Source organism: Sus scrofa, chromosome 9, assembly GCF_000003025.6.
Source record: "Sus scrofa isolate TJ Tabasco breed Duroc chromosome 9, Sscrofa11.1, whole genome shotgun sequence".
Taxonomy (NCBI): Eukaryota; Metazoa; Chordata; class Mammalia; order Artiodactyla; family Suidae; genus Sus; species Sus scrofa.
In genome coordinates, this window is record NC_010451.4 from 36068455 (window position 1) to 36085930 (window position 17476).

General features: G+C 39.0%; 1 protein-coding gene and 1 pseudogene across 1 annotated transcript in view; one reads left to right on the forward strand and one right to left on the reverse strand.

The window, feature by feature from the left end:
• Positions 4731-5391, forward strand: LOC100626234 (annotated as a pseudogene).
• Positions 8550-17476, reverse strand: part of ALKBH8 (alkB homolog 8, tRNA methyltransferase) — a 42933-nt gene continuing 34006 nt past the window's right edge. The window contains 3 exon segments of the mRNA XM_003357273.3: positions 8550-9543; positions 9546-9804; positions 10804-10953. Of these exon segments, the coding sequence (XP_003357321.2) occupies positions 9245-9543; positions 9546-9804; positions 10804-10953 (708 nt within the window). The 3' untranslated portion in view covers positions 8550-9244.

The following is a 17476-nucleotide window of genomic DNA, read 5'->3' on the forward strand; positions in this document are numbered from 1 at the left end:
AATGAACCTGACTAGTATCCATGAGGACAAAGGTTTGATCCCTGGCCTCGCTCAGTGTGTTAAGGATTGGTATTGCCATGAGCTGTGGTGTAGGTCAAAGATGAAGCTTAGATCCTGAGCTGCTTTGGCTGTGGTGTCGGCCAGCAGCTGCAGCTTTGATTCGGCTCATAGCCTGGGAACTTTCATATTTCATGGGTGCAGACCTTACAAGACAAAAAAAAAAAAAAAAAAGAATCCAAAATCTGTCTTGTTCCTCATTATTAAAAGAGCTAAGTGATTAAATATTTTGAACTCCTCAAATAATATGGTATTTAGCTAGAGTAATCTATAAAGACATAAACTGAGAAAGAAACTGTGGTTAATTCAGTTGCAAACCAGGTACTAAAAGATACATTCCTTTGTTCAAACAATTAAATCACACCTTGAAACAGCAGCTGCAATTGCAGTCACTATATGGTTAGGTTTACAATAATCCACCATCATTCTCCAAGATCCGTTTTCTATACTACCTGAAAAGGTGAGTTGCATGGAGATATCGCAGGATCATCACCCTTGTATTTTTAAAATCTGTGATGGTAGCACTAATCTCCATAATCTCTTTAGGAATGTGATATTTTCATTTACTATTTTCCTTAGGGAACCAGTTTTTTTTTGGTTTTTTTTTTTTGGTCTTTTTGCCTTTTCTTGGGCCGCTCTCGCGGCATATGGAGGTTCCCAGGCTAGGGGTCTAATCATAGCTGTGGCTGCTGGCCTACACCAGAGCCACAGCCACAGCAATGCGGGGATCTGAGCCACGTCTGCAACCTACACCACAGCTCATGGCAACGCTGGATCCTTAACCCACTGAGAAAGGCCAGGGATAGAACCCGCAACCTCATGGTTCCTAGTCAGATTTGTTAACCACTGAGCCACGATGGGGACTCCTAGGGAAGCAGTTCTAATGGCTTCCACTTGGCCTTTCCCACAATAATAACACTCCTTCCATAGGTCAGGAAACCAATACAGGTTCTGGCCTTTGCTGAGGATGCTATTCCAATGATTCATTCAGGAACTAGGGAAATCACCACATGGTGGGTTCAGGGACCCAATGGGACCACAGTGAGATGGACTTGAGCTAAAATTCCATTGATTTTCTAACCTCCATAAGTCTCTGCTCTTATGGTTGAGTCATAGTGACATCTTGGGTCCCTTGGAATTAGTCTCAGTTCAGAGCCAGTGTCCAGTAAATGTTTGATTATTCTCTTTTCCCCAATGCAGTCACTTAGTTAAAGGCTATATATTCCTTTGAGGTAGGATGGGGAAAATAGTCACAGTGTAAATTTTTTCGAAGTGTACTGGGATCCTTCCTCAAGGGGTTCAGGGTCTGTAAATTGGCTATGTCTGAGAATTGGTTGAGAGATCCTATTTGTTTTGGTGATCTGAGTTGGACTTAAATCATAACTTTCCCACTTATATTGATGAAGTAAAAATTTAACTAGTTGTCTTCTGGGGACCATACTTAACTAGGCAGCATCATAGGTCTTTGGGAACCAGACTTGTGATTGCTGCTTTGACTCTTCTGTCTTTTACTATAACCATGCCCACCTTGCTTTAATGGGTAAGTGGAGCCACTTAGACCCTGCCACTCAGGAATCCATTTATCCCCATTGCACCCAGGATCTCAGTTTGTTGGCAGCAGTTCCCAATGCAATTTCAGATAAGAATGACCATAATTCTTCAGGGATGCTAGGGTCTCCTCACAAATTTGAGATCTCTTTGGAGGTTTCCTGCCACCAACCCTACTCCCAATGGGGTGACATCATTGTTCTGCCTGGCACTGAAATCTCTCTGGTTGTTACTTAGAACCTAGATAGTGATGGTTGTTTTTCCTGCCATTGTAGACCTTGTTATTAATTTCTTTCTTTTTTTGTCTTTTTAGGGCCACACCCTCGGCATATGGAGGTTCCCAGGCTAGGGGTTGAATCAGAGCTCTAGCCACTGGACTATGCCACAGCTACAGCCACGCCAGATCCGAGCCACATCTGCATCTTATACCAAAACTCACGGCAATGCCAAATCCTTAACCCACTGTTCAAGGCCAGGGATTGAACCTGCATCCTCATAGTTACTAGCCATATTTGTTTCTGCTGAGCCATGAGGGGAACTCCTGTTGTTAATTTCATAGGTAGAATGATCCTGGCCAGAAGATGCTGCTACATCATTCCTGCCCTAACAGAAAGCCTCATAGAGCCAGTGCTGTAAATCTGTATGAGGTAGGTTCATTTGTATCTTTTTTAAAGAGGGGAGTAAAATCCTTGTTTGCAGCCCAGCCTCCACGGTCATCCTGGTTAGTATAAGCCAAATTCCCTTTGGGAAACCTCCCCATTCTCCATTCCATAGTTTGCATAATACTGATGCTACCTGAAGATACAAAGTGGCCCTGATTGTCTTAAACCAATCAAGGTATCCTATTCTTCTGGCTACTACATTAGGTGCAGAGAATTGCACAAAACCCAGGCCTAACTATTCTGTTCTCCTGGACATAGTCACAGTTCAACAGATCAGAGATAATCTTGACTCAACAGTTTAGTAACCAGTGACAATTTGTGGAATGGGGTTTCTTTTACCTGGCTTAATGTTTCCACTCATCTGCCTGAAAGCATGGATTTCATAACTGAATCAATGTGATATACACCTGAAACCCTGTAAATCAGCTATACTTCAATAAAAAGAATTATTCAAGTAATAATAATCCAGATATCTCATGAGCATCAGCAAGGGCTGGTCACTGCCTTGAAGTCTATATCTTGCTAATTTTAACTCTGGGGGGGCGGAATTATGGACCCTCTCCCAAGGAAGACATACAATGCACCTTCCCAGAAAGTTTTATATGCAATTGTGGGTCATGGACAAACCCTCTGAAGGTTATTCATGGACCATAGGATAAGAATTCCTTCCTTAACTCTACACAACTCTCTTCGTTTTTTAGGTTGATACTTCAAAACTGCTTTTAGAGGCTTTTATTTCCTTAAATGTCCTATTATCTTTGCTGGAAACTGCAAAAGTCAGGATGGACATTCTTTAAACCTCCATTGCAAGATCCAGCATTTCTTATTAATCAACAACAAACTCCAACTGCTTTTGCAAGAGTGAAGACAATGAGACTTTGCACTCTGATAGAATATTTGTGGGTTTTTTTGTTTTTTGTTTTTTTTTTTTTGCATTTGCTTTTCAAGGTTTTGGGGACCTGAAAATAGAGCTACAACAGAAGATAAGGCAACAGTAAAGCTCTTAACTCTCTTTTCATCACCATTTATTCCCCCTTGTTTCTGAAAAGGGCATTTGAAGGTTATGCTCATATATGCCTGGCTTTTCTTGGGGAAGCATTTTTCTCTTTTGTGACTTACTGAAAATAAAGAGCCATCAATCACCTGCCTTTTTATTGCTTACAATGATTTAGAATCACTGGATGTGTTTTTGTCTTGGTCTAATGGTCCCAATAGGAATTTATGATCACAGTCCTTACACTGCATGCTGTTCATTTCTATTTTCACATACTGACAGAACATCTAGCTGCTCCGCGGTGCATGTAGCTATCTGAGTTCAAATTAACTGCTGGGTTTATTTGCAGAGGCACTACCAGGAAGATCTCCTCAGGGCAGTACCACAGTGGACCCGTGCCTAAAAGCAAGGAGGGGAAGAAAAGGACAAACCAAAATTGCATTTGAACTAAAGTGTGGCAGCCCCACAGGATAGGCCCTAAGAAGTGAAGTTTCACACTCATTTTTATTCACCACACAACCCATCCCAACCATCAGAAATCCTGATGGTTCTACCTTCAAATTACATATCCAAAAGCTTTCTATCTTTCACCACCCCCACCCGCCTATGCCTTCTGCATGATCCCAAAGCACATGGGAGGGGCACCCTCTCCCTGATCCCCACTCCTGGGGCCAGGCAGAATAGCTGGCACACAGGAAGTCACCCTCCTTCAACATATTGGTTAAGGCCTGCCTTCCCACTCCCACCCAAGAAATATGGATCTCCCTTGGGCAGTGTTCTATCATCTGCAATAATCTCCGGGGGGGGAAAAAAAAGTCGCAAATCCATCTTCATACTCATCTGGACTACAGCAAAAACCTCCCAGCTGGTCTCCCTGCTTCCACCCTCATCCTCTTGTCTCATCTCCACAAAGCAACCAGAGTAGCCTTCAAAATGGAAGTGAGATTATGTCACTTTTCCACTCAAAACCCTTCAAATAGTTCAGCATCTCAGAGAGTTTTTGGCATATCCTACGTGATCTACCTCAGCTCCCAAATAACTATCTGCCTTTATTTCCAACTACTCTCACTCATCTCACCCAGCAACACTGGCCTTCTTGTGGTCCTTCCTCTTCAGCCCATCACCTTAGGTCTTTGCATTGGTCTTTTCCTCTCTCTGGGATGTTCCTTCCCAGATAAGTAAATAGTTAACACCTCCACCTTCTTCAAGTCTTTGCTCAAATGTCACCTTCTCACAGAGAATTGTGCTGACCAGTTTTAAAAACTGGAACCCATCTGACATCCCACCTGTAACTTCTTTTTCTGCCCTACCTCTTCTTTTGTTATGATGGGGAAAATGTATTACTTTACAACATAATATATGGTTTTCTATTCCATCATACCACTCCCTCCAACTAGGCTGTAAGCTTCATAGGGGTAGAATCCTTTCTGTGTTCACTGATTATTCAAAACAGTAACTGGAGAAAGTGGGACGTCCAGCCTGTGAGTGGTGGCTTGGCTGTTGAGCTCGGTGAAAGAACGATTTTAAAATGGGTGATGTTAAGAAGGGCAAGAAGATTTTTGTTCAGAAGTGTGCCCAGTGCCACACTGTAGAAAAGGGAGGCAAGCACAAGACTGGTCCAAACCTCCAAGGTCTCTTTGGGTGGAAGACAGGTCAGGCTCCTGGATTCTCTTACACAGATGCCAACAAGAACAAAGGCATCACCTGGGGAGAGGAGACACTGATGGAGTACCTGGAGAATCCCAAGAAGTACGTACCTGGAACGAAGATGATCTTCGCTGGCATTAAGAAGAAGGGAGACAGGGAAGACTTGATAGCTTATCTCAAAAAAGCTACTAATGAGTAAAAGTTGGCCACCGCCTTATTTATTACAAGACTGAAATGTCTCATGACTTTTATATGTGTGCCATATTTAAATTGATCTCATACTCTAGAATTCAGATCATGTATGGCTGATGGAATGTTTCTGTTGGATGATCCTGACTTAAATAAGATTGGTTGGTGGCTAAATGAATATGGTCAGCTTTTTGAATTTTAATATTAATTCTAGTTCAACAAGTACTATCACTGTCTTTCCCTTCTACAGAGATGGTTAAACTTGAATGTGGAGTGTTAAACTTTTCAGGAAAATGGTGAATACCTTCTCAGAACCTATAGGAGATTGGTTTTATATTTAGATTTCTATAACTGCTTATATTAATATATTTAAATACTGAGAAGACCCCTTCACTATCTCATAGAACAGAGCAAGATTCACCTGTGTTTCAAGTTGTGTTCACTAGCCTGTTAAGGCATGAGCCAAAGGTAAACTGACAATGTCCCCTTTATCTTTTTGGTCTTAACTATGCCAATTTCATTAAAATTACCTGTATTGGAAAAAAAACAAAACAAAACAGTAATTGGCAAATAGTAGGCAGTCTTAAATACATGTTAGATGAATGAATGAATGAATGCCTATGTCAAGTTGACCACACACACACACACACACACACACACACACACACACACACACACACACACAGACACACACGGATTAAAAAAAGTAAAGACCAGATTTCTCTTAGGGATATGATTAGGGCAGAGGATGAGGAAGAAACAAGCTAGCATTTGTTGACCATCTATTTTGTAATAAGTGCTATGCTCAGTATTTTATATGCAATCTCATTCAATCCACTTAAAAGCTTTCAAGATAATTATTGTTATCCTCCCTTTACAAGTATTTCCCCAAGGTCTCCGCAGTTAGTTAGTGGTGTTCAGTCTCAAATCCGTATGATGTGAAAACGCTTTATTCTTTAGACCAATTTGCCTCAGGTCAGAAGTACACCAGGTAAGAGTGTTTAGTAAGGCAGATGTTAAAAGACAGGAACACCGTTGCAGCAATACTCTGCTAAGTACAACTAATTTTCAATGATTTGGCTATAATTCTTACAGAATGTAAAAGTACTCAAGTCTTCTGAGCTCTGTTATTATTTCTTATACTTTTATCTTATCCAGTGCTGATTTGAACTGAGAATATTCTATCCTACAAATTAGATTTGAAGTCACACTGGGGGAGCTTTTTTTTTTTTTTTTTTGGTCTTTTTGCCATTTCTTGGGCTGCTCCTATGGCATATGGAGGTTCCCAGCCTAGGGGTCCATATATTTTCATACTGTCAAACTGTCAAACTGACAGTAGAGGGAGGAGTGAAGAATTACTACTACATTATGGTACCTCAACACCATCTGTGAAAACTTAGAAGTCTTTCTCTCACTAACTAAAGAATAATAACTCTTCAAAATTATAGTCTTAAACTTACAAAAGTTAATTGGGAGTCTTACCTTATATTTTCTCTTCCTTCACAGAAATTTTTTGGCAAAATAAAGACTTTTCCTAAAGAAGACTCTTTAGGGGAAGAAGGCAGGCAAGATTTTACCTTGAAGATCAAACTACAAAGATGTAGCTAAGAATTGGGAAGCTGAAAATGCGTGGAGAGAAGTGATACATTTTCTGCTCACTTCTCTGAGTGGAAAACATTCAATTAGTTGACTTAACTCCCTAGCAAGGACAATGGTTCTGCTTTGTAAATTCTTTTTTTTTGGGGGGGAGGGGTCAGGTGTCAAATCCTTTTTTTATTTATTGAAATAATCATGGGATTTTTCTTCTTTATTCTGTTAAAATGGTGAATTATATTGATTTTCTTATGGTGAATTATATTGATTTACAGTGTAGGCATCATGAGCCACTCATCAGTTAGGGCTGTGGGAACACCCCTGAAATCCAAGTTCCCAGATTCCAGGCAAGGGCTAACAATTGCAAGTAGGTCTTTGTAAGGATAGTAGTGCTATCCTTAACATAGCCTCCTGCTAAGTTAATTTTTTGTGTTTGATATGGTATGGTTGCCTTTTCATACAGCTCAAAATACTTTCTATTTTCCCTTTTGAATTCTTCCTGATTCTATGGGTTAATTAGATTCAAAATTATTGAAGATTTTTCCAGAGATCTTTTTCTTATTAATTTATAATTAAATTTCATTTTGGTCAGAAAGCATATTTTGTACGCCTTTAGTTCTTTTTAAATGTATTGAGTCTTGTTTTATGACTCAGAAGATGGTCTTTTCAGTAAATATTTCTTGTGTACTTCATAAGGATGTGTTTTCTGTTATTGTTAGCTGAAGTGTTCTAAACATGTCAATTAGAAAGCTATATCTAAATTTGTTACCTTAATTGTAGAATTTTGTTATGTAAATATAAACATTTTAAAACAAAATTGTTTTAAACAGAATTATTACCTTACTCTTTAAATACAAAAAAAAGGAAAATCATCTATTTCATTTAGATTTGAAAATATATTAATATAGGTTGAACTTCAAATTTTGATGTAAAGTCCTAGATAAAACTATTTTTAGCCCTGTAATTTTTTTCTTCCCATATCATGAACCATAAAATTCATCTAGAGGGAACAGTTATAATCCTGTACTGAAATTCCATGACAAAAGTAATTAGTGAAAACAATTTACTTCTGCATGATAATTGACCTCTGTTCCTCCTGGAAACTTGACCTAGGGTATATTAACTGGGTAACTATGGTATACATGTAGGTAAAACATAACCCCTGACTGCACTGGGCTGGAACAAAATATGAAAGAACTAGAAATGCCAATAATGACACCACAGCTTTAGCTACTGTGGCATAATTAGGTCTAACTAACAATTCTAATTTTTGCTATTTAAATATATGAATTGAAAAAGTATATTTGGGAGTTCCCCGTTGTGGCTAAAGCAGTAGTGAACCCAACTACTATCTATGGGGATGTTGGTTCGATCCTTGGACTCACTCAGTGGGTTAAGGCTCTGGCTATGAACTGTGCTATGAGCTGTGGGTAGATCACAGATTCAGCTTGGATCTGGCATTGCTGTGGCTGTGGTGTAGGCCAGCAGCTATGGCTCCAATTCAACCTAGGGAATTTCCATATGCCACAGGTGTGGCCATAAAAAGAAAAAAAGAAAAAGTATATCTGGGTTGCCTTTAACACCTAGAGCAATGCATTAGGAATACCAGTTAACTCTTGGTAATAACTATAGTCAGGATTAGCAGTTATTTCAGCCCTTTAAAAATAACCTTTTGTTCTCAAGTGAAACCCTTTCCTGTTTTATTTTTTTCCTGTGGCATTTACCACTAGTATCTATTTATTTATCAGCTTATTGTCTGTCTTTCCTTCTAAAATGTAAGCTCCACAAGGGTGTGAACTTTGTTCCTTCTTGTTCACTGCTCCCCTCCCATAACTTAAAATAGTAACTGGTATATAGTAGAGGTTCAAGAAGTATTTATTGGATGAAAGTACCTCTTAACAAATGGGTATTATCCCATCGACCAAAATTTTACTGAGTACATACTATGTGTCAAGCCCTGTGCCAGTAAAATGTAGTGAGAGTGGTTATTATCTATGATTTTAAAGAGCTAAAAAACCACAGCTAAACTTTAGACAATTTTCTATTGAACAGGAATTTTTTATTAAAATGTTATATGATTACTTTACTAAGATTCCACATGATTTAGCTCATTTAGTAGTACTTTATAACAAAAGTTGATCCTCAGAGATCCCTTATGGCACAGCAGGTTAAGGATATGGTGTTGTCACTGCAGCAGCTTGGGTCATCGCTGTGGCTTGGGCTTGATCCCTGGCCTGGGAACTTCCACATGTCACAGGCGAGACCAAAAAAAAAGTTTATTTTCAAAATGCTGCACTCTCACCCTAGGATCCCAAGTATCCTAAAAACCATCCATGTTCCTCCCTGTAGGATAAGCCTACATTTATGTTTTAAATGAACAATAGCAGTAGACTGAATATTTCCTAACTAATCTCTACTTCCAAATTTCTCTCAGACACTCTCCTTTGAAACTCTTCCACAAGTTTTCTCTTTAAGTAAAAATATAGGTAGTTTGATCTCCTTTTTTAAAAAAGCTGAGCATTTCTTCCCGTATATGATATGTTCATAGAGATAATCAGACCTTTTGAAGAATCACACACCAGTTCCCCTGATCATAGTAGCTTTGCAGTATGCTGACATTGCTCAAAGTCTGGCAGGCAGCTTCCAGTTCTCCCTCACAGAACACATGGTAGTAACGATGCAACACAGGACCTGAGTCATGGGATCCTAATGGACCACATAATGGCTCAACAGCTTTGTCTTTACCGGGATTTCCCTTAAGGTGCCAGGGAACCAGCAAGTCTTGAGAATGAAAAGAAGTCCTGTTAGTGTGAATAGGCAGCTTGGAATTAGTAACTTTCCTTGAATTACATCTCCCTCCTGAAAGTCATTATTGGAGGGGACAGAACATGCTGCATCTTGGTTGCCCACCTCAGGCATATGCTTCACAAGTAACTCTTCCACTGGTGTATGACTGCTGATCTCCTTTTTCTTTCCTTGGCTAATTCTATTTTCTCTAAGATACTTGGACTTCTTCTTCTTATATTCTTGTTCCATTGCCCAGACATAAATGAGTGCTTTCCCACCAGGTCTGAGGAGTCGGACAAGTTCTTGGAGAGCTGCCACTCTACGCTCCTAGTGAACAAACAAAAACAAAAAACAACACTGCCACTTACCAACCAGGAGATAGAGAGAGGAAGCAAGCAAATATAACTGACTATAGGACTATTTTCAATTAAGATGGACAGCCCAGAAAATCAAACAAAATATCTTACGTCAAACAAAAGAGAACAAAAAAGGAGAGTTTTGATCTGTGAAGGGGTGGGGGGGGGAGTATTAAAGAATAGGGGAAACACTTTTTTTTTTTTTCCTGTCTAACAATAATATAGAGGCGTAGAGGGTTTTCTGTTTTGTTTTGTTTTGAATTCAGGTAAGGTCATAAGGTGTACTGAAACTGCTGGTAACTCCAGCACAGAGGGTCTATAACATTATTGCTTAGAATAGGAGAGAAACCAGTAACATCTAGGAATATTAAGATTTTTTTTCCCTATAAGAAAAATATAAAATATAAAAGTCATTTATTTTAAAATTAGGAACATACATGACTAATTAAAAAGCAAGACTATATCACTACCAGCTACGTACCTGAGATTTGAAAAAAAGAATAGGAAAAGAAGAAAAACAGAATGGGAAAACATGGAACTCGGATTGTCAGGAATGAGAATGAGAGCTGAGAAAGCAAGATGGGAAACCGAAAGAAACTTGGAGGCTGAGGAAAGAGAGTTCTCAAGAGGCCTAGAGATGGTATCTCTTAAAGTCTCTTGAACTAAAATTCTCTGACTCTGTGGATTTGAGAAAGGCACTTCAAGATGACCAAGCCTCAGGGCAGGAAAAAGGCAGAAATGTGCAGCAGTAAAAGCATAGTCTTCTCAGATCCTGTTTAAGTAAACACCACTCCCATGCAGCTCATCTCCACTCCACAGGCTTTCTTTAAAAAACAGGGCAAGTTGAATCACAACAAGAAAACAGAATGGAAAGAAAGGAAAAGCTAAAATAGGGTCCAAATCAGTAAAATCTATGAACATTTCCTGCCACTTAGTTACAAGTTCTTGAAGCAAGAAAGAGAGTACTTACTGCCGTAGCAAAATGATGAATAACAGCAATGGAGAGGCAAGCATCACAAGACCCACTGCGGATTGGTACTGACAGAGCATCACAGACAATGGCCTGATATTGCCTCTCTCTACAAATGTCCACAAGGTTTTGGCTATGATCACAGCCAATCTGTAACAGATAAAGAAAGAATTGCATAACATCTTATTTAAATGTCACAAAATGGGAGTTCCTGTCATGGCTCATTAGAAATGAATCCAACTAGTATCCATGACGACACAGGTTCAATCCCTGGCCTCACTCAGTGGGTCAAGATCTAGCGTTGCCATGAGCTGTGGTATAGGTCACAGACGTAGCTCGGATCCCGCATTGCTGTGGCTATGATGTAGGCCAGAAGCTCCAATTTGACACCTAGCCTGGGATCTTCCAAATGCCACACTTGTGCCCCTAAAAAGCAAAAAAAAAAAAAAAAAAAAAAAGTCACAAAGTTATTAGATTTCATATTCATTGTGAAAGTCTCTGAGACCCTGATATTATCAGTTATTACAGCCAGTTTAGTATTTATTACCTTAACAGGTATCAAAAAGAAATCAAATTAGTGAATGGAAACAAATGGCTAGAATAAAAATAACATGGGTAGAAATCAGAGGTCCTTATTGGCAACTAATTGATCACCATTCAGAATCTAGATGTTTCTGTAATATCATACTTTTTTTACGATTTTTTTTTCCATTATAGCTGGTTTACAGTGTTCTGTCAATTTTCTACTGTACAGCATGGTGACCCAGTTACACATACATGTATACATTCTTTTTTCTCACATTATCATGCTCCATCATAAAGGACCAGACACAGTTTCCAGTGCTATACAGCAAGATCTCATTGCTAATCCATTCCAAAGGCAGTAGTCTCCATCTATTAACCCCAAGCACCCCATCCATCCCACTCCCTCCCCCTTCCCCCAAATCATACATTTTAAAATGGAACTTATCATTTAGTCTTTTGGGGAGAGCTACAAACAAGAGGTTCTAAGATATCTCTTATTGCTAAATAAATTATTCGATGGCCTAGAAAGCAGGAGGGTGGCTTATTGTTTTTCTTGCTTCTTTATACTTTTTTTTTTTGGCCACATCCATGACATATGGAAGTACCTGGGCCAGGAATCGAATCCGAGCCACAGCTGTGACCTATGCCACAGCTGCATCAACACTGGATCCTTCTAACCTACTGTGCTGCGCTGGGGATTGAACCTGTGCTGATGCTGAGACAATGCTGATTCTTAGCCTGCTCCACCAGAGCAGGAACTCCTATACTTTTCAATATGTATTACTTGTACCATCAGAAAATAAAATCTGGAGTTCCCGTCACGACGCAGAGGAAATGAATCTGACTAGGAACAATGAGGTTTCAGGTTTGATCCCTGGTCTCGCTCAGTGGGTTAAAGATCTGGTGTTGCCATAAGCTGTGGTATAGGCTGAAGACACGGCTCAGATCTGATGTTGCTGTGGCTGTGGAGTAGCCCGGGAACTTCCATATGCTGTGGGTGCAGCCCTAAAAAAAGCAAAAAAAAAAAAAAAAAAAAAAGAGAAAAAGAAAAGAAAATCTCCCAAAGTAAAAAAAGTTAAATAATTTATTTCATTATTTAAAGCTATCGAATTTTGTTCTGCTCAATACCCAGTCTATATATATCAAAAATAAAGTGTTGAATTCAAAATTTGTGAAATGCTACTGAATTAAACCTTTTGGTACAACCAAACCATTCTGTGGGAATGACAGCACTGAAGGCAGCTAGTAGCATTCTTTCATCTCCTCAAGCTGGTGAGGTTTAACATACCTTCTGCATGTGTCTGGTTCTGTGGCAAGTGTTTGAGGACTAGAACTGCCTACCTTCTCTCTAGTTTTGTTGCTGTTTTTGTATGAAGTTGTACTGTTTAGTTCTAAAAATACCATATATATATATGCATACATCTATTACATGTGTATATAAATGTGCGTGCATATATATAAAGAGCGTGAGCACACATGCACGTACAATGTGCACATGATTATCTCCAGATATTTATTCTTAACCATGTCTCTACAATAGTGAAAAGAAATGTATAAGTAGATCTAGCAGAAGTAGACACTTTATTTTTCTATCTATTCATTTGAATTTTTGATGTAGTGAGCATTGATCATTATGGTTCCCTTGGTCTGTCTGAAAATAAAGGTATGAATCTTTTTGTTAAAACTACTATTTCTAAGTCACACTGCCATGTTAGTCATACTTAATATAAATTTGCTCAATTTCTAATTAGTATTAAATAGCTTCTGTATTCTATCCCATAGCTAAATTAATATCTGAGGTATAATAAAAAGTAAAGTTTAGCAATATCCTTTTGATATATTTTATTTTATTTAATTTATTTTTTTTTGTCTTTTTGCTATTTCTTGGGCCGCTCCCGCGGCATATGGAGGTTCCCGGGCTAGGGGTCGAATCGGAGCTGTAGCCGCCGGCCTATACCAGAGCCACAGCAACGCGGGATCCGAGCCGCGTCTGCAACCTACACCACAGCTCACGGCAATGCCGGATCGTTAACCCACTGAGCAAGGGCAGGGACCGAACCCGCAACCTCATGGTTCCTAGTCGGATTCGTTAACCACTGCGCCATGACGGGAACTCCCTTAAGGTTTTTTTTTTTTTTTTTTTTTTTCCTTTTGATATATTTTAAAATGGAAAAGTACTAAGGACCCATTAATAATAACAGTGGGAGGATTCTGAATTAATTGCTCCCTTTGCCAATGTAAAATACATAACTGGCAACTACTTTTATTTATTTTCTTCCATTATTTTATGCCAATGGTCATAATATCAAGATGACAGTACCACTCAAACAATATGCATATTATATTTTGGTGCTTGCCAGGTTTTATTACATAAAATTCAGCTCATGGAATCAGAAGCTTCAAGTATGCCCCCAATTCTGACAGACTGCTATAGCTTGCTAAAAGTTAACAAGAAGAAATCCAACTTGCCTATAAAAACAAATCCCTAGAGATAGAACTCAATAGTTATTCAGAGGAGGAAAGTTATTACCTGGGAACCACAGATAAAACAGAACAGGGAGAAGAGAAACCAAACAAAAATGGGAGAAAATTTCCTTCTTCCTGACAGACTTTCACAGTAATGTATACAGAGCACTCCTTTTCACCAACAAGAGGAAACAGGGGCAATTTTAAGCATAAAGAACTAGGTCAAATGTACACCTGACTCATGCCTAGACTAGTACTTTCATCTTTCACTTATTTTGCCTGAGTCTTCCACAGTCAAATGATCAGTATTTTTTTCTCTTCCCTTTCTAGTTTTAAATTCTCTTAAATTTTTATACCAAGGAGAGTACTAGGTATTTGAAATTCTCCCTAACAATGTTGCATAATGTCAACAACAGACAGAAAATGGCTTATGTATAAATATTCATAGACAGTAAAGGGCTCATGTAAAGTTACATATTTCTTTATGTTGGATGGAGATGAATGACAATAAAAACACTAACTAGTTGTGCTTAAAATGCATACTTATACTTCTGTATAATTTTAAAAATCCTCAACACAACATTAAATATGCAATTCTGGAAGTGCAGGTAAAAAATGAAAAAACATTCAACTTAGTAAATCAAACTAAACAAGGTTTCATTTTTCTCCTAACAAAGTATAAAAAAAGACTTTTAAAACCAAAGTATACCACAGTGACAGGAGAGTGATACAACTTCCTCTCATAAAGTGTTTGGTGAGAGTACAAATCAATTTAAAAAAGCACCCTGGCAAACCACTTTTAAAGGAAAATAAAAAGGCTCACAACTTTTGACCCAGTAATTATTCTTCTAAAAATGTATCCTAAGAAAATAATCCAAAACACGGAAAAAGGTAAACAGGCTAATGAAATTGCCTTTTAGTGGGCATCCATTACATGTTAAAGCAGATTCTTCGTATTAATGTAATTAACTCTTATAATGCACTTTGAGTTAGATATTATTATCACTATATTACTAATTTCTCTGTTTTTGTTTGTTTGTTTGTTTGTTTTTTAAGGGCCACACCTGAGGCATACGAAAGTTCCCAAGCTAGGGGTCAAATCGGAGCTACAGCTCCTGGCCTACACCACAGCCACAGCAACACAGGATCCAAGCCGCATCTGTGACGTTACTACAGCTCACAGCAACATGGGATCCTTAACCCACTAAGCAAGGCCAGGGATTGAACCCACATCCCCATGGTTCCTAGTTGGATTCATTTCTGCTGTGCCACATAGGAACTCCTATTATCATAGTATTACTGATGAGGAAACTTTGTCTCAAAGAAGATAAGTAATTTGCCCTAAATTGAACAGTAGTTAAGTGGTGGGCAGGGATGTAAGCCCAGGTCTTTTACACTCTAAAAATTCACTTTCTTCTTTCTTGTCATATTGTCTTTAATATTCATGCTCACTACAGTGTTATTTATAATAGCTCCAAACTGAACACAACCAAATGTCAAGTAACATCCACCTCTTAGAATATCATGATGTCCAGGAACTATAGAAGACTGAATATCAAAATGGAAACATACGTGATATAAATGAGCTATTAAACTGTATGTGTACTCATGACTATATAAAAAATTTACAAAACACTATATTCCTCACAATAAACTGATTTATTAGGGCACTGGATTATAAGAGAATACTTTTCCTTTCACTTGTTTTCTGAATGTGCCTATATTATTTTTATTGCTCAAAAATATATGGCTTTTTAAAAACTATTAAAAAATATGTAATTACAGGAAAATTAAAGTGGTAATACATAGTTTAAAAGGCAGAGAAATAGGCAAAGGCTATAGTAAAGTACAGGGAGAAGATCATTTTAAACTCTCAATTGGAATTCTGGCTTTAGTAATAACTGGCTGAACAGTAGAAATACTACTTAATATCTCAGAGCCTCTGTTTCCTCATTATAAAAATACCTACTTCTCAGGGTTAATAGGGGAACTCAAAGGAAATGATATATACTAAATATTTCAATAACCACATAAGAGCTATGTAAATGTTAGTTATTATTACTACATGGAACAAAAGATGAACAAGAACTCTTGTCCTGGAGTCTAGATAAAAGAGAAATCCACTCTACTTGAGTTAAGGCAACTTACTCTGAATTAAAGCCCACCCACTTTGAGCTGTCACATTTCCTTCAAGGTCACAGAACAGGAGTTCCCATCATGGCTCAGCAGAAATGAATCTGACTAGTATCCATGAGGACAGAGGTTCAGTCCTGGCCTTGCTCAGTGGGTTAAGGATCTGGCGTTGCTGTGAGCTGTGGTGTAGGTTGCAGACGTGGCTCAGATCTGGTGTTGCTATGGCTGTGGTGTAGGCCAGCGGCTACAGCTCCGATCCTAACCCTAGCCTGAGAAACTCCATATGCAGCGGGTGCAGCCCTAAAAAGACCAAAACAAACAAACAAAGAAAAAAAGGTCGCCAAACAGAGCACTAAATGTATGCTGGTTTTCATGTAAGAAACCGAAAGTGAATTTGCTCCTCACTATTCAACATACCATAAATAAGCTTCTATCATGTGCCAAGTAAGTGAACAACAAAATAGACATGATCCCTGCCATATCTGAGCTTACAGCCTGGTGTTCTGTCACCACTGCTAGCCTTTTAGGTATCTCTCTTAGCTGAATGCCATAGAGTATGAACTCTGCAGTTGGAGATGAGGTTCCTGACACCTTGTAATCCTGGGCATGTCATAACCTGACCAAGTGTCAGTTTTCCCACTTTCCCATTTATAGCACTTAGCACAGCAGGTACTTGACACTGTTAGTTTCCTTTCTTTTCTTTCCTTTACTGGGTAGTCAACAGTTAAAGCAAAACAAAAACAAATGTATAAAAGAGACCTACATAAATGCATCTCCAATTCTTACAGTTATAAGCAGACTCCTATTATTATTATTATTATATTTGCAATCCCAACTATTTACAACAATCAAAAAAGTCCATACCGTGTATTAGTAACTGTTTATCTAAGAAACACATCTAGGGAGTTCCCGTTGTGGCATAGCGGAAACGAGTCCGACTAGGAACCATGAGGTTGCGGGTTCGATCCCTGGCCTTGCTCAGTGGGTTAAGGATGCAGTGTTGCCATGAGCTATGGTGTAGGTCGCAGACACGGCTGGCATTGCTGTGGCTCTGGTGTAGGCTGGCAGCTGCAGCTCCAATTAGCCCCCTAGCCTGGGAACCTTCATATGCTGCAGGTGTGGCCATAAAAATACAACAACAAAAAAAGAATACTTTTGGACTGAGGGTGCTCTGAGACCAAATATCACCTAATGAATAAGCTAGATCAAGCCCTGGCTATGCACATCTCATATACTGTTGGTACCATTATAAAGGTAATGAGTTTCTTGTAGGTATAAAAAGCATTCTTGGGGAGTTCCCGTCGTGGCGCAGTGGTTAACGAATCCGACTAGGAACCATGAGGTTGCGGGTTCGGTCCCTGCCCTTGCTCAGTGGGTAAAGGATCTGGCGTTGCCGTGAGCTGTGGTGTAGGTCGCAGACACGGCTCGGATCCCGCGTTGCTGTGGCTCTGGCGCACGCCGGCAGCTACAGCTCCGATTAGACCCCTAGCCTGGGAACCTCCCATATTCTGCGGGAGCGGCCCAAGAAATGGCAATAAATAAATAAATA